The sequence below is a fragment of the Uranotaenia lowii genome, chromosome 2 (assembly GCF_029784155.1).
Source record: "Uranotaenia lowii strain MFRU-FL chromosome 2, ASM2978415v1, whole genome shotgun sequence".
In the NCBI taxonomy this organism is placed as follows: Eukaryota; Metazoa; Arthropoda; class Insecta; order Diptera; family Culicidae; genus Uranotaenia; species Uranotaenia lowii.
In genome coordinates this window covers 162,614,982-162,637,067 of record NC_073692.1, presented here as the reverse complement: position 1 = coordinate 162,637,067, position 22,086 = coordinate 162,614,982, and the positions used below count along the sequence as shown (strand labels likewise).

At 38.4% G+C, this 22,086-nt stretch overlaps 1 protein-coding gene across 1 annotated transcript in view; it reads right to left on the bottom strand.

Moving 5' to 3' along the window:
* LOC129743455 (gustatory receptor 68a-like) overlaps positions 1-22,086 on the bottom strand; it is a 90,701-nt gene that overhangs the window by 45,300 nt on the left and 23,315 nt on the right. The window contains exon 2 of the mRNA XM_055735491.1: positions 2,118-2,279. Within this exon, the coding sequence (XP_055591466.1) occupies positions 2,118-2,234 (117 nt within the window). The 5' untranslated portion in view covers positions 2,235-2,279. The remainder of the gene's footprint in view (positions 1-2,117; positions 2,280-22,086) is intronic.

Here is a 22,086-nt window from a genome sequence, read left to right as displayed (position 1 = left end):
ATTAGAGTCCAGGTGATGTTATAGAATGCGCTTTAGCTTTTTATGAAGATTATTGCGATAGTCCAAACGATATTTTGCTGACCATAATAAAGCTAAAATTGTTACTTGGGAAGCAACATGTCATACGTCTATCAATTTTAAGTCCTGGTATGTGTTATGTTCAAATCAGTTTGTTTGTTTATGGGCCCTATTACATAAGACGAGTCGAGTAACTCGACTCGACTCCAGTCACTGTCGAGTCTAGCGAAGTGTCGTATTACGGTAGTCGAGTGAAACAGCTGAGTCACGAACCTTCAAGCAGTCGACTCAGTCGAACTACTCGACTGAAATTCGACTCGACTCGACTACTGTAATACCAAAATGGCTCACTCGAGTAAAATGATTCGTGACTCGTCTTATGTAATAGGGCCCTATATTTTCAGTTCTTTTAATTGTAAAGGAATTCGCCGAAGGTTAAAATAAATATGTACAAGAATTTCCCAAACTTCCATCGTAGTTTTTTTTTTATTTTGACATTCTTTTCATCATTCACAGCTACAATTAAGGAGGTGACCATCTCTTGCAGCCGGCAATGTATATTGAGTCATTCTTTTGTGTAATAAATTCAAAAAGATTTTTTTGAATAAACTTTTCCGAAAAGTGTACTGAAAGTCCTTAAAAAACAAAATGTACAATCTCTTTACCACCCAGTCGCCCATACGCATTCTCAAATGAAACTAAATTAAATTAAACTTTAAACTTAACATAAATATCAATGAGATAGACCGTAAAAGACCGGAAATCTAGCAATCTGTCATCTGGTTGTCAGAGCGATCGTCCAACCGGATTGATTTTTTACCCCGTAAAAAGTTCAAAATATTCCCTTAGAGGCTGTATAGAATTCTCTTCAGCCATTGAAATGAACTGTCTACTTAAGTCTACGTAAGAACTTAAATTTTGGGCTGATTAGCATTCTCTTCAGACAGAAACGAGAGCTGATTAAGCTATGCACCCTTTTTAAGGGAAATTCTGGTTGCTTTGGATTGGACGAGGAAAACGTAGTATTTTTTATTAGTTTGAAAAATTATCCTTAAATCAATTTACGAATTTACTGGATTCGAACCATTAGTTAATCCTTTCGAATTTTAAAGTTAAACATTTTTGTTATAAATCATCTGAAGAAAGAAGAACTCTTGAAATCTGTTTATCCTTTTCCCAAAGCATCTCCGGAACCACACGAACAGTATGCAAAGGGTTGTCAGTTGAATTTTATGATCAACAAGAGGGTTAAACCATATAGAATGATCGATTAAGAAAGTTCGTCAAAGCAAAATTGGAGGCGGTCGCGTAGTTTTGTCGCGTAGTTAAAAAAAAATCCTGTAATAAGATCATTCCTTTTCAGGACTTCCTAAACACTTTCTAATTGTATAATGTTCTTTGTAACGTTAACAAATAAAAGCATTGATTTTAAACTCTGTAGGTATTGGAGCACGGATGAATTTTGGTGAGAGGTGGTTTTTAAGTTTTGTCCATCACTATAAATTGGATTGAGCTTGAGTACGTCGAAGTACAGTAGCTACAAGCTACGACAACGTACCACTTGAAAAACAATCACCATCTTATCGCTGGTGAAATATCGAACGGTGGAACTGAGGAACTTCTGAAGTGTTAAAACTCCACACATATTTCAAAGGCTTCTGCAAAATCACTGGAGCGGCTTGTAGGCCAAATGGCATACGAACAAATTGAATCTTTCTACAGTAAATGTCATGAGTGGTTTTGAAATAAATTTGTATTCAGCGATTTTCATTAACGATTCGTATAGTAAGCTATTTTCAGTAAATACCACTAAACCATCAGATTTAGATAAGTTTTCTTGCTAGAGTTACCTAGTTTTACCTGACACAACCTGCTCTGAAAACGCAAGTGATTTTTTTCGGAATCTGTTCAAATACTTAGGAGTAACTTCATTGTCTTGAACTGCTATATTTTTATGTTCAATCGAATCAAATACAGCAAAGAATAGTCAAAAACTTGCTTTGGTAAGATGTAGGTATTATGTTAAAGTTAAAATTCGAATTCAAGAATATCAGGCAAACAGCTTTTGCATTTGCTAAATCGGTTACCCAAAAACTTACCGTATAGATCACACTGTTGTCGATATCGAAGAATCCGTAGGCGGAAAATTTTTTCTTCTGGTGTAAATTTTTCAGCAAAAACTTGTTGATCTGTTTCGCCATCTTGGTGTTCTTCATGCTGTAGTCATCAAAGTGCCGGGTACAGAGGGCCGTTTCATTTGCCTAAAGTTGGAAAATGAGAGAAAATGTAGGTAGGTTAAAATGTGGTAACGTTACATCGCTTGGACAAAACCAAAAGGTAAGATAGTACCTGATCGCTGCCGAATTGGCATGAGAGGCACAATAAACAATAACAGGAACAGTTACCAAGCACCCAAAGGCTCAGCCCAACAATATGAGCTGTGTTTGTCGTGAACAAATTGGAATTTCCGCCATAGGAAGTCGTGGTAAATATAAAATATATAACCACAGCCGTAAATACTATGGTACCATTTAGCATACAGATAAAAGTATTGGAATAAATTTCAACCACATTTTTAAATGCAAGTGTGATACGATGATCAAGCTTAACCAATTGGACGAAGTTCTTCTTATTGCAAGTTTGTATTCGAATTTTGAAGAAAAGTACTTTCAATTGCTCGTATAGTTCCCAAAGAATGACTACCAGTACGCTAATAAAAACAGTATTTATCCAGATAGAAACCATTCCGAATGAATAAACAAATGTATTGAATATTGCCAACCAGTTTTGCATTTTAAAGTATGTTAGGCTGAAAGCTAGAATTGCCACAACGTGAGTAAAATATATGAAAAATAGGAAATATTTATGAAAATATAGTTTCTTCTCAGGGATACTTTCGAAACAATAAACAAGTTCGACTACACTATTCAAAACTTGAACGGCTTGCTTTCGAAGACGCAAATTGGCAATACACCAGTAGTTATACAAATAAGCCATCCAAAAGGCACACCAGGCTAGAATTAGAGTGTTGGCCTTCGAGGCCGCCTGATAATTGAATCGGGCTACTAGATAATTGCTGTAGCTGGTCATTCCAAGGTTGATCACGGTGTAAACTACGATGGCCACAGGTCTCCTATCGACGACCCAGCAAACCCGAAACCGTCAGGTGGTCCGGTCATATTGGAAAGGTGTTGCCATGAATACACGACCCGAGGCGATTATGAACCGTAATGTGTTCATTCCGATTCAATTTGCAAGAAAATTTAATCAGGAAGAACGTACCAGTGGAGTATCTTGGATGACTAGGACGGGAATGATACATTATGACGAATGAGACTCATTACTTTTGGTATGACGCCTTACACTGACATGTGTCATACGTGACATGTTGATTGGTAAATTACCTGGTGAAGCACTAACAGAAAATTAAGAAATGTGAATCGGTTACTCTATTTTTTGTTTAAAAGAAAATTGATGTATTTAAAAAAAATATTTAGGAATTTTAATATACAAAAGTATCCAGATTTTAATATCCAATCGCTTAAATTTCTATTCTATCAAAGACGTTTTATTTCTTTGACGTCATTACAACCAAGTTTTGGACCATCTAGAGGTGAAAAAAAAATCGTTGAAGTTATTGAAAATGGTGCTTAATCGGTCCTAAACGGCTCCAATGAGGCACAACCAATGATGTCGAGAATTGCATGAAAAAGAGTTCTCCATAAGAACGGCCAACTTGAGTCAATGGGGAACACGCCTAGAAGAGATCCACAGTATCCTAGACAGGGTTGAGATCTGTCAATGTTATGAGGTGTGAAACTGACTGTGAAGTCTTTCGGTCCGCCAAACTCAACCGACTGTCCCTCAAATGGGTTCCTTTTCGTTTGCCAATAACTCATCCCCAGTCGTGTGAATCTAAAAAAAATCATAGTCATTATTGTTATTGTTGCTTTTTCTAGCAAGCCTGCTTTTAGTTTGTTATTGCTGTTGTTGCTCCCTTTCAGCTAGACTTTCAATAGGCAGCCGATCTGGAAACGCATCTATTCATACTGTTGATTCTGCCTCCAAACGCGTTTTAAGTTTGTTATTCCTATTCTTGCGTCGTGCCAGAAGCCGAACAGGAAAGGTTTTGTTTTTTTTGTTTGCTTTTGAGGACATTCCTTCCTTCTTTATTCGAAGTGTGAAGAGCTTCGCCGAGGCTGCAGTCTCACTACCTTCTTCTTCACGTCGTAAGAGCTGGTTCTTAGCACTCATCGCATGCATACTCCGTGTGAAGGCTGGTAATTCTTGAACTACGTTTAGTGCATCTCGTGAAGCCTACAGGGTTCGTGCGAGGGTATTTTGAGTCTTTTTGGCTGGTGTTACCAGTGATCCAAGATGGACAAATTCTTCAAATCCCTACAGCTCGTCGCCTATTTTCATGATTTCTATTGGGGGATAGGCAGGCCAAGTCGGTTTGGCTCACAGGCCATTCTTTTTACGTCTTGGACGTTATGGTCATCAATTGCAATCCTTCTTTGTAGAACAAGCTGCAGTGTGAAGATCTGGTCCGTCGTAGACCGTCTCTCCATGAAGCCGGCCTGATGACTTTACATGAATCATGTTATCGTGACCGTGACCGTATCAGTGTAGTAGGAACTATGTAGGCGGTATTTGAGTCATGAGTTACTTGGAAGATACCCCAGTTTGTCATCCTTCTTGGATAGAGCCGGAAATTGTTTCTACTGAAGTCGTCAATGACAAGTATGTCATATACTGATTGGCAGCATAAGGTTTTTTTTAAGAGATACGACTTCAAAACACTCAGTAACCACCACACCACATGAATTCGATGCCAGTCCAATTAAGTTTAAGTTCTACTGGAATTTTTCGTAGATCAGCAGCACAGGGGATTCCTGAGGGATAGTTAAAAACGTTCCGCCTCCGATGTATAATTATGTTTGGCATGTCAAGGAGAACGTAACAACAGAACACTAATTTCCAAAAGCGCCAACTACAGGATGTGATCGGGTTTCGAACACAAGAGGTTTTGGCGGGTGTGCCACAGGGGTGCTGTGGAACATCACGTACGACGAGCTTCTACCAATGAGCCTCCCATCGGGAGCTGAACTCGTATGATTTGCGAATGATGTAGTCCTCTTGGCTAGAGGCTCCTGTACAGCGGAGGTAGAGCTACTTGCTACAGTAGGTATCCAGGCAGTGGAAAGCTGGATGCACTCCAAGTGTTTGCGTCTAGCCCGCCACAAAACCAAGATGCCACTGATCACTAAACTGATCTCACCCCACACAGGTACCATTGCAGTTGGACCGCGTGATATCGTGTCCAAACGCGCAATTAAGCACCTAGGGGTGGCTCACACGGATGATGTCGAACTCCTCGGCATTGCGCAATAGTAAGAGGAAGATACTGGCAAGTTTGGCCACATCAATCTTGCGATAAGGAAGTCAATGTAACCTGCAGAGACTTAGCAGCGTTCAGCAGCTGATGAAGTTCCTGATCGGCTGGAGAACCTGGCCGTGGTGTTGGTGGACTTCGGTAAAACGCGAGCCAAACTCGAAGCGAGACGGACTACTACCGTGTGAAGGGTTTCTTGCTGTCCGTTATTTAAATTCCATCGCCTCAGAGCTCCCAATCTTGTCACTCCAGTGCGCATTTCACTACTTCTTCGCAAATTCGGCTCTCAGATGTGAAACTTCCTGTTTTTACTGGCGCTCTCGAAAATTGGTTGAATTTTCATGATTAATTCATTTCGTTGGTGCATTCGTCCAATGCAATTGTCCAATATTCAAAAATTTTACTATTCACGTTCGTCATTAGTGGGGGATGCGTTGAAGCTGGTACAAACGATTGCGATTAGCGCCAATTATTACCCAGTTGCCTGGAACTTGCTGATAGACCACTTCCAAAACCCTCCACTTTTGAAGCAAGCCTATGTTAACTCCCTTTTTGAGTTTGCTCCGTTGAAAAAGGAATCTGCAAGTGATTTTTATTCTATGGTGGAACGATTCGAATTATTAACGAAGGGATTGGGAAGAAGTTTCGTCGACTACCTTCCCAGATCTGTTCAGCATTCTTCAGCGGAGGGTCACCGTTTTACAGAGTGTGAGCAACGTGCAACTGGATACTTCCTCGTCTTCGGTACCTAAAAAAACCGGTTCATCAATCAGCAATCATCAGCAATGGAGCCACTCAATTTTCACCACGCAAATGCTTCGCCTGCTCTGAACACCATCCACTTTATCTATGCCAGACGTTCTCCAAGATGACCATCGAAGACAAGGATAAACTTGTACGCCGTCAATAACTCTGTTGGAACTGCCTGCGGAAGGGACATCAATCCAGGCATTGTAAATCCAAGAACTGCTGTCAAAAATGCCGAGGGCGCCACCATAGTCAACTATGCTGCACAGGTACCAGCCAGGGTGAATCCAGCAAGCCGAGAGCGGAGGGGAATACGTCCAGAGATTCTAACCCTACCAGCTAAGAAGTGTCATCATTGTCTGCAGCAGTCGGGAAACTTCTCAAGAAGGGTCACGCTAAAAAGGTGCTTCTAGCGACGGCCGTGATCAAACTGACGGATGATTATATAGGCAATAGTCACTTCGCCAGAGCGCTGCTCGACTCGGGTAGCGAATGTAACTTCATAACCGAGTCATTTGCGCCAAAACTCAAAGTTCGTCGCACCAAAATTCACCTGTCCATCTCCGGAATTGGTCAGTCGCACCACCATACACTCTCGAGTTACCGGATTTTCGATCATCGTAGAGCTCCTCGTACTGCCAAAACTCACTCGCAGTTTGCCATCCGCCTCCTTAGACATTTCTAATTGGATCCTTTCGAAAGGAATTCAGCTCGCAGATCCTAACTTTTAACAAACCAACCCTATCGACATCGTCCTTGGCGCAGAATTATTTTTCGATCTCTTCAAACCGTCTGGCAGAATTCCTTTTGGAGATTCACTGCCTGTACTTGTGAATTCTGTTCTGGGATGGGATGTTTCGGGGAAAGTTACCAACTCATCTACTACGAGCTCCGTTATTGCAAACCTTGGAACCGTCGCAGATATTTATCGTCTCATGCAACGATTCTGGATCATCGAAGAGGCAGATTCAGCTCCCTGTAAGTCGGTGGAAGAAGCAGCCTGCGAGAAGCACTTTTCGCAGAACGTTCAACGAATACGTCACCTTAGGACACATGCAACGAGTAGACACTTCTACTCCACCTACCCAGCAGTATTACCTTCCTCATCATGCGGTGATCCGTGAAGATAGCTCGACTACCAAGGTGCGAGTCGTCTTCGATGCTTTGTGCAAGTCAGGATCCGGCAAATCGCTAAACGACGTGCTTATGGTCGGGACAGTCATCCAAGACGACCTTCGTTCCATCATCCTGAGAACCAGAATCAATCCCGTTTTGCTCATCGCTGACATCCAAAAAATGTACCGTCAAATCCTGGTCGAAGAACGAGACACTCCTTTCTAGCGGATTCTTTGGCGAAGTTCACCGGACGGGCCTGTCAGCACGTTTGAGCCGAAAACGGTCACCTACGGCACATATAGTGCAGCATTCCTGGCAACCAGAACCCTACAACAACTGGCAGACGACGAAAAAGTGGATTTCCCATTAGGCGCGGTGATTCTGAAGAGAGATGTGTACGTAGACGACCTGGTTACCAGCGGAAGAACTTCTGAAGAACTAGCGGAAGTGCGAAGCAGGGTTATCAGTGGATACCGGAGAATGTCGTCCGAAGACGCCTGCGTAGTGGAGAACGTCATTCCCATCTCGGTTTTGCTAGAGGAGGGTGTCTATTGCTACGAAAATAAAGACACGCCCAACGTACGAGATCTCGCCAACGAGGACTCGATGCCCATCTAGCAAGCAGTAGCTATGGGACAGCTCAGCAAGAGGAAGATGGAACCATCATCTGGTTCCCCACATCGGGAGCTGGATCGGAAGAAGACACGGTGAAATGGACTTCCATATGACGCAAATCCTCACTGGTCATGGATGCTTCATGAAGTACCACTACCGGTTCGGACATGTGGCTTCGCCATATTGCTCGATTGTGGTGACGAAGAGGTGACGAGCACCCGAACATGTGGTGTTTGCCGGTCCGAGGTTTGCGGCGGTACGCACCCACATACTTGCCGCCTGTAGGCCAGACACGACAGCAGAAAATGTGTGTACAAATCCGGGTTCACCCAGATCATGACTGGCCTGCAGAGGAGCTGGAGTCAATGTCAGTCCGCGAACGGTATTGGATGACTCCATCGACGGGGAGCATCTGAGTAGTGTGCGTCCGGTCCCTTGATCGAAGCTACAAAGATAAGGCATCATCTTCTGCGTAGCGGAGGTCATGGGTGCGCCGCGATCGATTGTAGGATACCCACTGCCGGAAGGTATCCGAGTAGTGCCGCTTCCTAAGGGGGAAACAATGTGAATAAGACTATTACTTCTTCGTAGCGGAGTTCGCAGGAAGAGGGTTAACCACTGTTGGGGGATACCCACGGGTAGAGAGGTTCTCGATGCCCGGCGAGCCTCTCGAGTCGGTGTAGGATGTCGTCACTGTCGGGAAACATCCGAGTCGTAGCGTTCAAAGTCCCGAATGTGTGCCGTGACAGGTGCGAGTCTAGGACAAGCTGCTCCCGATCTGGCACACGTCTAGGGGTACAATCCTAGGGTTTGCCAGCTAAAGGGATAAAGAAAACCGGACAACGGTCAGAGTAGGCTGACCCCATCGACGGGGGATGTCGAGTAGTGTGCGTCCGACCCCTCGGTTTAAATTTACAAAACTGAGGCAACGTCTTCTGCGTAGCGGATGCCATGGGTGCGCCGCGTATCTGTGAAGGATGCTCTACCTTCGGGGAGTATCCGAGTAGTGCGGTTTCCAACGACTGAAGCTGCGGGGATAAGACTTGACCTTCTTCACAGTGGATATCGTTTGGAAGGGTTATTCCACGATCGGGGAATACCCACGGGGAGAGTTGCTCTTGACGCCGGGCGAGTCATTCGAGTCGTTGACGACTTCGTCGGGAATCATCCGAGTAGTTACGTTAAGTCCCGCGTGTGTGCTGTGCCAGGCGCGAGTCTAGGATAAGCTGCTCTCGATCGGTACACGACGGACACAAAGGTGACAAACCTCGAATCCTGGAGATAAGAGGTCGGGTCTCGAGTCGTAAGAGGAGAGATCAGGCCTCTAATCAACAAAAGGAGGGGTATGGAATGTCACCTCGAGTCATTACGAGGAGAGGTCAGATCTTGAATCGGTAGAGGAGAGATCGGACCTTGAATCGTGCGGTGGAGAGGTCAACCTCGAGTTTTTTTCTTCTTCTTTCTACTTGAACTGCTTCTGCAGCATCGATGATCTGCCAGCAGTTCTGGATTTAGGGCCAGTAACTTAGACTATATGCCCCAACCTCGAGTCGATGCGAGGAGGGGTCGGATCTCGAGTCGTTAGAGGAGAGATCAGGTCTTGAGTCGTGAAGAGGAGAGGTTTATGTGGCAATCTCGAGTCACTGCAAGGAGATATCGGTTCTCAAGTCGTTAGAGAAGAGTTCAGGCGTCGAGTCGTAAGGATGAAAGGTTTTGCTGAAAGTGGTCTTGTTAATGAGTATTGCCTTAGACCTCCACTTTTGAAGCGTAGTGTATTAAACAGTTCAAGGTGGGAATCAGGTCTGTGGCCCCAGGGGGAGTTTAGGGAGTAAGAGGTATTATACACGGAGTATATCATGAGTCTTCCAATTGTACTCATAGACCCAGAGTAGCAAACTAGGTGAACACGGTGACTCGCCGTGCCTTGGAATACAATCCGTAAACCGGGATTTACCACCTGGGTAATCAATAAAAAAAAACATGTGGAGATGAGTCATTTATTGTACAATGTACACTCTTTTCAAAGTAACCATTTTATAAGTTCCTCCTTAGAATGACTTCTCAGAAATACACTGATACGATACACCCTGTGTACTAAATAGTTTGACTTTTTCTAGAAAATTGCTAATCTTAAACCAAATTTTGGAGAATGTAGTAAAAAAATTGTCTAACCTTTTGTATAGTTCGACTACAAGACACGAAAAAATCGATTGTCACTAAAATCGAAACACATGTAACAAATCGGCTCCACGTAATCGTGATCACATTATTGAACTGAACCATTTCCTCGGCCAATACCCAGTGCTTGTACAGGGTCACCGTTATCCAGGGAATCTGCTGAATACAAATCACCAGAAAGACGGGGCTGTAGATCTCGTTGATGATGTCTACCGTTTCCAGCAGGTAGATCGCATAGTCATAGTAATGAGTTGAATTCACTGCCGTTGATCGTGTCAAAATAAAGAGATCACCCAAAATGTTTATCAAGATTGTGCAATCTATCATACAGATGACAACGGTTAGCGAATTGAGAAATATCTCTAGCAAAAATATGAGTCCGTACAAGTTTTCTTTCATGGTCTCCAGATAGTATGGAATCACTAGAAACAGCTTTGGCATCATAACTCCAATCACACTGATAATACTTTTCCGTTTTAATCCACTCATTTCGAGAGGAAAAAGTCTACTAAAGTTTTCTAATCTCAACCTTAGCTTGTTAAGTTCAGTACTCTTGCACATGAAATATGTTCGAACAAACCACATGGACAATGAACTTTGGTAAATTAAAGCAATTTGAGAACTGTAGACGGTTATCAATCGCGATTGATTCTCGATCACTGCAAACAACCCACTGGACGATGTATTCCAAACGAAATGAAAGAAACAGGCTGATGATATCAAATTTGAATAAATGTAGAATAAGTATTGGTTCGTTTTGGAATAGTTTCTAAACAACCATGAAAAATTATCATAACTTTGAACAATACTTTTAATTCCTTGGCAAAATTCATAACGTATGATACCAAGAGATCGTAGATTGTTGATGTGTACGGTGCGGTGGTCTTCTCTTTCTGGACAGCTGTAAATTATTTCTCTTGGATCACGAACTGAATGGATTAATTGATATTGCAAATGCACCTTTATCACTCTGCAATTATTTAAGTAGCGATGGTAAAAACAGAATTTGAAATGCAAATTTACTTGCTTTCAAAACTCTTTCTGGATGCGGTTCTTGTCATGACTTTTATTCTTCTTGTTCCATGTCCAAAGTATTTTCACTGGATGATCATTAGCATAGTGTTAGCTCAGCATTATCATTAGCATAACATTTTTTTTTAAACGAACACAAACTTATACAGAATCTCAATGAAACTTGATGTTTCCTCGAATAGTTTCTATTTTTTCTTAACTTTAAGCGTACATGAGAACAAGATGACTAGCATCTTACAAATACTGAAATCACCAACCTACAGAAAGTGTACCTTATATGCCGTTTCCGGGATTCGATCTCATGCCCGCTGGCTTAGAACCCAAGCAACCAAAAGTCCCATAAAACAGGTACAAAAACGCTTACTCAGCCGCATCATTGATATGAAGTACGTTCTATGCAGCTAAAAATTTAAGTTCTTATTGATACTTTCAAGTTCCAAAGAAGTCTTAATGATCTTCTATTCAGCTTCCAGCGGCCTCTTAATTCAGCTTCCGAAAAATCGCAAAATGAGCAAAAAAATTTCTCTCTATCTCAACTGAACCGTTGGCTTCGGTTCATATCACCTTCTCTTGATTATTTACTGTGTTCTGTACCGGTGCCGCCATGATGCCACGCGCCGGATTTCAAACTCGACAAATTGCTCAATTGCTTCTTTCCTACATTTCCTACATATATCGCATCAGAATGGTCACTCAAGTACAAAATTACTTATTGAAAAAAAACTTGCCCGGCTTGGGGATTGAACTCCGACCTTCGTGGTGAGAATCGAACACGTTACCACGAGACCACGCCTAGTTGTTGTTCTAACTCAAACTAAAACTCGAAGAGGTGATATGATTTTGAAAGCACATCAATGCACTTTTTGTGACTTATCAAATCCCGTTTGAGCACTTTTGTGCCCTTTATGTGACTTACCAAATCCCGTATTGAGCACTTTTGTGCCCTTTATGTGACTTAAGTCCCGTATAACGTACGTATAGATCACTTTTGCAGCTTTCAAGTTCGTTAATGAGCACATATAGTTCACTAATGGGAATTGGGCAAAACAAGTCACATACAACGTACATATTAATCACTTTTGCAACTTTCAAGTTCATTAATGAGTACATAAAGTTCACTAAAGGGAATTGGGCAGTTGATTCTCTTTGTCAGCCAATATGTAACTTTCAATGTCTTCATTCAAGTAAATTTGTGACTTTTGGTTGCTTGGGAAGACTTCAAGGCTATCCTCTACGTGTTATGGTGAATTTTTCAATTTTCATGGCGACCGTTAGAAATTAGAAGTCAAATTGTCAAGTTGTTGTAAAATTTTGAATAACATTATCTAGCATTAGCATAGCATTAGCGTAGCATTAGCATAGCATTAGCATAGCATTAGCATAGCATTAGCATAGCATTAGCATAGCATTAGCATAGCATTAGCATAGCATTAGCATAGCATTAGCATAGCATTAGCATAGCATTAGCATAGCATTAGCATAGCATTAGCATAGCATTAGCATAGCATTAGCATAGCATTAGCATAGCATTAGCATAGCATTAGCATAGCATTAGCATAGCATTAGCATAGCATTAGCATAGCATTAGCAGAGCATTAGCATAGCATTAACATAGCATTAGCATAGCATTAGCATAGCATTAGCATAGCATTAGCATAGCATTAGCATAGCATTAGCATAGCATTAGCATAGCATTAGCATAGCATTAGCATAGCATTAGCATAGCATTAGCATAGCATTAGCATAGCATTAGCATAGCATTAGCATAGCATTAGCATAGCATTAGCATAGCATTAGCATAGCATTAGCATAGCATTAGCATAGCATTAGCATAGCATTAGCATAGCATTAGCATAGCATTAGCATAGCATTAGCATAGCATTAGCATAGCATTAGCATAGCATTAGCATAGCATTAGCATAGCATTAGCATAGCATTAGCATAGCATTAGCATAGCATTAGCATAGCATTAGCATAGCATTAGCATAGCATTAGCATAGCATTAGCATAGCATTAGCATAGCATTAGCATAGCATTAGCATAGCATTAGCATAGCATTAGCATAGCATTAGCATAGCATTAGCATAGCATTAGCATAGCATTAGCATAGCATTAGCATAGCATTAGCATAGCATTAGCATAGCATTAGCATAGCATTAGCATAGCATTAGCATAGCATTAGCATAGCATTAGCATAGCATTAGCATAGCATTAGCATAGCATTAGCATAGCATTAGCATAGCATTAGCATAGCATTAGCATAGCATTAGCGTAGCATTAGCATAGCATTAGCATAGCATTAGCATAGCATTAGCATAGCATTAGCATAGCATTAGCATTGCATTAGCATAGCATTAGCATAGCATTAGCATAGCATTAGCATAGCATTAGCATAGCATTAGCATAGCATTAGCATAGCATTAGCATAGCATTAGCATAGCATTAGCATAGCATTAGCATAGCATTAGCATAGCATTAGCATAGCATTAGCATAGCATTAGCATAGCATTAGCATAGCATTAGCATAGCATTAGCATAGCATTAGCATAGCATTAGCATAGCATTATCATTAGCAAAAAATGTGATTTTTTTTTAATGCAAGCCACTTACCTTTGAAATGGTTCTTTCGCAGACAAAAATCATACTGAGTGTAACCCAAAATGGACCGGACCAAACGAGAAAGTTTATAACCTTCATCCAGAGTACGGTGAACGAATGCATCTCGTGGGAAAATAGGATGTGCTTGTAGCCAAAAACTATTGTCCAGGACATTTCCTGAACGCAAACAAGCAGGAAAACAAATCCATAGAAATGGTTGACTTTGTCGAGCACTTCCAGAAGCTTGATGCTGCAGCTAAAGTGGTCATTTTCTGATAAAGTGGAGTTTTGAAGATGTCCGAAAAGCTCTCCGAGAATGCCGACAACTATTGCGCATTCGATTTGAATCAGATTGATCGTAACGATGTCAACCATGCCAAAGAGAAGGTACATTAATGCTTCCAGATCATTGTTCAAAAGTATACTGTAGTATGGGAATAAAATCATCACTTTTGGAATAACTGTCAGTAAAACGCCAATCCAAGATAAAATTTGAATTTCAACAACTTTGATCCTGAAGTCACTGCACAGTTTGCTCAAAATGGCATGGATTTCAGTGTGACACTTCCAATAAATCACGTAATAGGTTTTTAGGCAAATGACGGTCATCAAAGCCTGACAAGTAATGACTATTTCCATGCCCAGGACCGTTATATTTCCACCTCTGTTGGCCGTTGCTGCAATATTTTTCCCATTTCGTGCGTCCAGAACGATTTGTATGAACCATGCCACTGATAAGAGATAAGAATATAACAAATAAATCCACCGCACTATTCTATGAGATTGGAACTTATCCATCATGTAAACTCCTAGAATGCATAGATATAAATAGGTTAGAAAGAACTTTCCCTCCATGGTTCGGTCTCAGGTGTTATGACGATCGACTGAGAGACTTGCAAAATGACAGTGAGTTTAAATCTGGTGTACATTCGTCTTGTATAAGCATATAATAAGTGAGTATTCATCAATCAGCGGAAATAACGTTGGGCAAAGCATTTAAAATTCACTATTTATCTAATCTGTTTAGTTAAAAAAAAATAGTGATTTACGTACCTTTTTCGTGACCTCTCCGATATTGTAGGACAATGTGAAAAAAGATGCCAGCAAAGGGCTAATCCATACGAAAAATGTAACAATTTCCATCAGGAGCCCTAGAGAGGGTTTATTTTTCGCACCGGTAAACTGTTTGAAAATATTAAACAATTGTATCGCACTCCAGAGGAATGTTTGCACCATAAAATACACCAGAGGCATCGAGAAACTCTTGATCATCAACTGCACCATGGCCATTGAAGAGAAGAAAAGTTTTGTAAGCTTCCGAAACATGAAAACATCATCCCGATGCAAAGGCAATGCCTTAGCTATTTTTACAATAGCGATGCTTAGGGTACGCACTTGACTGTAGAAAAGCACATTGTAGGTGTTGAAGAAAAAAGCCAAGACGGTAAACACAAATATAACCAGGTAGTCAAAAACCGAATGATGAGTTGAAATTATAAGTTGATAAACTCCTCCAAAAATGGCATAACCGAATGCCGATGCAATTATAAATCTCAATTTCTTCTGAAACCCATCCTCTGTGGAGTTGATTCCTACTTCCAAAAATATTTTTCTGATACCCTCTACTCTGTTGAAAAGTTCGGTCATATGAGAGGCATTCATGATCCCGTTCAGGCTTATACAAAACGTTCCTAGGAAAAACATCTGGCAAACTATTACCAATGAGTAAGACTCTATTTTATGTTCATAGAAGCTTTCACGTAACGCCAAGTAGTAAAATACGAAGTGCAGGTAAGCTGTGTTCATTATCCCTATTTTCAGTACATGAACAAAAGCTTTAAGTTTAAAAAATCTACACTTCTTGTAACAATGTCCATCAAATGTGATGAAAGTGTATCCGAATGAATTGGTTAGGAAGAGAACTACTTTGAACGTGTCCATTTCCACAAATTAACTGTTTTAACGATAAGGAAATTGATCCAGTCGTGTCTCAGGATATCGTATCAAGTCAATTATCGTCACGAAACAAACACGCATGTCAAGTAAAAACTTGATTGAGAACCAATCAGATAATTCTATTAAAAAAATGAATGAAAATATTCAATCCACTATCGTGCTTTCTCTACAATTGATTTATTTACTACACAACGTGGTAGTCATAATGCCGAATGTGGTTGTCTCTATGTTGATAGTTCTACGCAAGAATGTCACACTAGAGAAAATTCTATGAAAAATGCAAATTTTATCAAAAAATTGTATAAGATGAGTTCAAACTGTTGAATTTAAAGTTATTCACTGAAAAGAACACTAAAATAGAGGGCAGAGTAGGAGCGAGAAGCGTTGAGAAGCCTTTATTTAGAGAAATTTTCACTAAACACTTTTCGGTAGGCACTACTTACAAGATCCATACTCAACTATACATTTTTATAAACAAAGAGGAACGTATTTCTCAAATTACGGTTTAGCATGAGTTTTTGGGAAAAAAATAAACTACGCAAGCTTTTAAAATGATAGAAAAATTGTAGCCGTGTGACAGTTTTTCGTAGAACTAGCATCGGCATGCGTTTTGATTCTACGCAAAAGTGTCACACGGAGCAATTTTGGCTCGAATTTGCTGTTTTTTTTTGTAGGAAATGTAATTTTTTGGCAGAAAACATTGTAAAATGATTAACTTGAACTGTTCACTACGAAAAAACTGTCGGTGAATTTTTAGTTTGAGAGAAAAATTGGAAATATAGAAGTTATTTCAATCGCGTTTTTCTCGTTCGCATGTTTTTCCACATGGGACAATCTTGCTTAGAACGGCAGGACAGAACTTGGAGTGTCAATTCGACACTACAGACTAAAACCAATATATCTCTCTTATTTTTCAACAGATTTCTACAAAGTTTATAGTTTTGGAACCCTCGTAATGTAACTCAAATATGTTTTTCAGCCAATATTCAGCTACAGCACTTCAGTTTTCCGATACTCAATGCCTAAGAAAAACAAATCCGCAGAAAACATACTTCGGAAAAAAAAACTACGGAATGCTCAAAAAAAATTTACTTAGTTTCAAAGAAAGCTGAAGTAAAAAGCTATACGTTGCATGTAAGGATATATTTTTTTTAATTTTTTTAAGATCATGACCACAAAAATGTATAAAAGTGATGTACAACCGTAGGTACTTTTAAATCAATGAACCGTTAAAATTGTTTAAGTCACACCAGGTAAATTTATAAAACAAAATGGAAAGTTGACGTAATCTGGCGCATTTTTCTATTTTCAGATTGCCATAATACGGAACACAGAATTTTTGACGAATTTTCCAAGGTAGCTGTTTTTCGAACCTTTTGTCAATTTGCTTTTTCTTAGATTTTCTAAGACACAAATTAAACTTTGCACTGAATTTTGAGTATATTAACGCAAGATTTCACGGTGATTGTGCTTGTGGTGTCTTTTTATGAAAAAAAAAACACAAAAAAAGCATAGTAAAACTACTAAATCCGTGGTATAAATGAACAACAGGCAACCATATTTTTGAGTAAAATATGTTTTGTTGTTTGAAATACCTTACGCATAGCTCAGGCCCGTGCGAAGGAACCGTCCATGGGAGGGGTTCGAAATTCAAATTTAGCTAAAAATAAAAACAATAAAATAAATACACAATAAATATGGAAATATCATTTTATTACTAATGATCACCACACAAATTGAAAAAATTATAAATTTGATTGAAAAAAATTACACAGAATTTTCAAAACAAATTACAAAAAAAGTTTCAAATCAATTCTATATTCAGTAAGTCATTGATAAATTTTTCAAAATGATGTTCCATATTACGAACTAGAAATTTGCTTCAAAAGTATTTAAGCAGTCTAGTTTTCAAATTTGAAATATTTCCAAAACACAGGTTAAAAAATCAGAATTCTAAAATAAAAGCCCGATCAGGTTAAAATTTAATCTTGAATTATTGTTAGGAAAAAAAAATAATAGTTTTTCATTATTTATCTTTATTTACAATTCTTTTCTACATTTTCAATAGAAGGGTTGATTGAAAAATTCCGCTGTTATATTTTGAATTTGAAAAAAAAAAAATTAAATTTAAATTTGAAATGTGAAATCCATTTTGAGCTTAGGAGAATTTATTCGATACTTGATGGTTTAATTTCATTTCATAAGCGCGAGTGATCGAAAAATCGAAACTAGAGGTACAACAATCATTAATCATCAATAAAAAACTGATAAAAATGAAATATGGAATTCAAAGTTTTGTTGTAAATATTGAAAGCACAAAGCAAATACAAATTCAGTTAATATTGCCCATCAAAATTTAGTTTTAAATTTTAAAGTAATTTTGTGGCCTTATGTAGAATCACAAGAATAACGAAATAAAGTTGAGACTGAATTTGGTATATTTGAGAATATTTCATATCAGCATAACATTTGTAATGACATAAACGATTTTTTTGAAACCAAATTTTTAGGAATAAAGTAGAGGATATCTGATTTTAGATTTTTTTTTGCTTAATCTGATGACCATTGTGAGAGATAAACGCCAGTAACATGGCATCCAACTTGTTGATGTATAAAATTAGTATTCGATGAATTCGTTTCGAAGTTAAAATTTGGCACTTCCTAATGAAAACACATTCTAAAGACGAGGTAGGGTTTTTGTATGTCAAGTTTTGAGTTCCAATACAAAAGGTTGATTGACTTGCAAATTGAAGTATACAATTTACAATTTAAAATAAGTTTCAATTCACGAGCATCATATAGTGTCTTAAATAGATGCTGTAATATGATGAAAGCCCCCTTTTAGATTTACTTCATCTATTCATTGTAATAAAAACAATATATTTATTTGTTATTTGAATTCGGCGTTCCTTTGTTCGCAGCACGGATATTCTGTTATGCATTCTAGAGCTGAATCTTAACCTATAGGGGAGAATGAGGATACTTGATCCCTGGGGATACTTGATTCCTTAGCTATATCTCGAAACTGGAATGTCTTACAAAGATCAAATGTTCTAGAAAAATGTGCCAAAATGAGCAAAATAACAATGTTTGTAGTTTAAAAATTTTTAACAAAATAATTGTTTGAGTAATTGAACTTTGTTTGAAAAAATTCACAAAATGTAACTTGAAGATCTTTTTTCATCACTTTAAAATGTTCCCTACATGGGAAAATTATGAAAAAAATATTTGTTCCAATGTATCAATCGTTCGAGCGTAAAATGAATTTCATAATGCCATATTTTCAAAGTAATGGAAAACTCTCAACTTTTTTCAGAAAAAGTTTTCTAAAATGTTGATTATGGGTACAATTGATCCCCTAGAGTTGGGTACAATTGATCCCCCTTCCAAACGGCATATTCTTCTTCTGAATTGATCGTTATGATTGCTGATTACGAAATTACTAATATTTATCCAAAAACTAATATTTATCGAACAATTGTCTGAAGAAAAGAGCAAAAATAATTGATTTTCTCTTAATTATATAAAATAGCGCCTTTAAGTATGCAATGTTGTTAGCGTTGAGACAAAGTTATAAAATTTTCTTCTTATGTCTGCTATAAATTGTGAAATGAGAACAAACATGACCAAAATAGTCAATTAACATTCTATCTTGGGGTTTTGTTTGATTTTTATACAAGGATTAGGCTTCCTGAATAAAAGATCAAGCCTCCTTCAATAGGGGATCAAGTCTCCCCTAACTTCAGAAAAATCGCAATTTTTTTACTCCCACGAAAATGCTTCTAGTTCATCAACGGGTTCAAGTATCGTTCTAATTTTTGGAGCATAGAAACTTGGAGTTACAAGCTGTCAGAAAATGTCAAAGACGTCGAGTTGCTAAATTTTTCCAAAAAGATATGGTGAAAATAAGAAAAGGGGATCAAGTATCCCCACTCTCCCCTACTTACTGCTGTTTTCATGGCAATGTTTCTTCCTCCATCCCTTTTAAATTTTATCATCATAGATTGTAAGATAAAAGCAATTTTGTTGTTGATAATTCATCATGTTCATTGTTTTCTTTTAAATCTAGAAGAACATGATAGATTAAACTATTACCAATTTAGAAGTCTTTTGAAAATATTTCTAAGTGAATGTGAAGAAATCATGTGAAAACTTTCAACATAACTCGAACAACATACAAGTTCCACACAAGTTCCGCATGGAACTAACAATTTCTTTAAAAGTTCCTCATGGAACCTTAAAGTTCGTTGAAAGTTCCACATGAAACTAAAAAGTTCTTTAGAAGTTTATTAGAAAGTACGATAGTGAAATATGATTTTCTTATCTTCTAAGTTGCTTAGAGCGCACAAAAATGTTTCAAGATACTTCTATGGACTTTTCATGTTCGTTCAGAAGTATAAATTGAGCACTTACGATAAATGGTCGCGAGTACCTTTTATTCAGCCAAATGTGAACTTAGAATGCTCATGATTAAGTAACTATTATGCGACAACCCAAGTAACCAAAAGTCACATAGGTACTTAATCTTATACGTTTTGAGTTCACATTTCGCTGAGTAAAGTACTCGAGAGAAATAAAATACGTTTTCCTTAAGTGCTTCATTTGGACTCTTGAACGAACATGAAACAAGCAGCATATAACATATTTGTGCGTTCTAAGTACCTTAAAAAGGCGGATATCAACTCGGCTTATTTTGCTTCATTACGAACTTCTTACGAGCTTTTTGGTTCCATGCGGAACTTCTTACGAACTTTTTGGTTCCATGCGGTACTTCTATGGAACTTCAATGCGATTTGAGTTGTGTCAAAATTTTCAGCTTTCCTTAAACGAGAATTGTCAAACACAAACCCTTTAGTTCTGAAATATCAAAAAACCTTTTCTAATTGGTAACAGTTCTATCTATCATGTTCATTCACAAGTTTTTCCAAAAAAAAGTTTCTTTATCCCTACGGCGATGGTGAATTGGACAAAAACGGGTGGAGGGAGAAACATAAATAAAGTTAAAATTATTTGGGAAATGCATATTTATCAGCGATTGTATATTATTAGGTTATAATTTTAAATTACATACACATAACTATTCACTATCATACTACATTCCATAGTTGTTACGTTTTCCGCATTAGTAGAAACATAGTAATTCCGATTCTTCTTATTTCCCTTTTCAATGAAAGTAACTCTCACAGCAACATTAACGACACATCCTGCACCTAGTATATTCCAACAAACACAAAAGGCAGATTATTTCGACATGAAGTTCATCGTTGAACACTTTGGTAATTTGGGTCGATTGATTTTCTTTAATTTGTTTTTTGGTTTCAGCCAATCTAAAATGTACATATGTGTTTTAATTTAGGAATTTATTAAAGAACTAGACTCAAATAACAACTTCCTCCTGTAGAAACTGTTTCTGCATTTTTTATTAAATTGGGTTGTATTGTAACAGAAATTGCAGCGGCTTATTCATGGCCCACACATTTAGGTATATTCCTTTTTTTTAACTCCAAATAAACATTATAAAATGAGATACAAATGTCACAAAAAAGAATTCAGTTCGTGCACTTACATTCAAATTCAAATGTTCCGGATACGACTGACACGGAGATTAGCCCCCGTTTCCAAACTTCTGTTGATACTTTTTGAAGGTGATTGTTTACTATTTTTCATCCCGCCTACTTTTAAAAGGATAACCCGTAAATTATTTCAAATAGATGTTTTAAATACCATTGAATCAGAAAACAGCCATGGTTCAAAGGTAACGTGCTCAGTTTTCATTCCACAGATTCAGGTTCAAATCTCCATGCAGGAAAATTTTTCAAGTAAGTTTAAAATTGTTAAAAATAGAAAAAATTATAAATAATAATAAAGATTAAAGTTTAAAGCAAATCAGAATTCAAAGTAAAAAACGACTTTAGAACGCTTTATTTTTGCAAGATTTTTTTTTCAAAATTTCATTTGAAGCTGAATAGCCTTCTACTCAACTTTGTTTATGGAACTTAAAAGTATCAATGAGAACTTAAAATTTCAGCTGAATAGAACGCTATAAAGCCTTCAACCAGGCCTGAGTAAGCTTCTAAGGGACCTGTTGAGGATTCAGGGGGTAGCTTACCGGGTTCAAATGATCGGAGGGTTTACCATATGCTGTTTGTTGGTACAGCAATAAACACCAGCAGCGGGTACACCCAGGGGCGGTCGATTCCTTAGCGCTATTGGTTTTGTGGTTCGCTGCTTCTCCACTGCCGACGGGTCAGGAGGAAGGTTTTTGTTGCACCTAATTCAAGTCCGCACACAACACACAGCACAAATCCTTCTGTTCTGGGTTTCGGATGTGCTTTAAAACACAAAAGACGACCGATTTACAACAAATAAAACACCACTTTATTGGACTTAATTTTACTCGACCGACAAACAAACAATCAAAGTACGGAGCT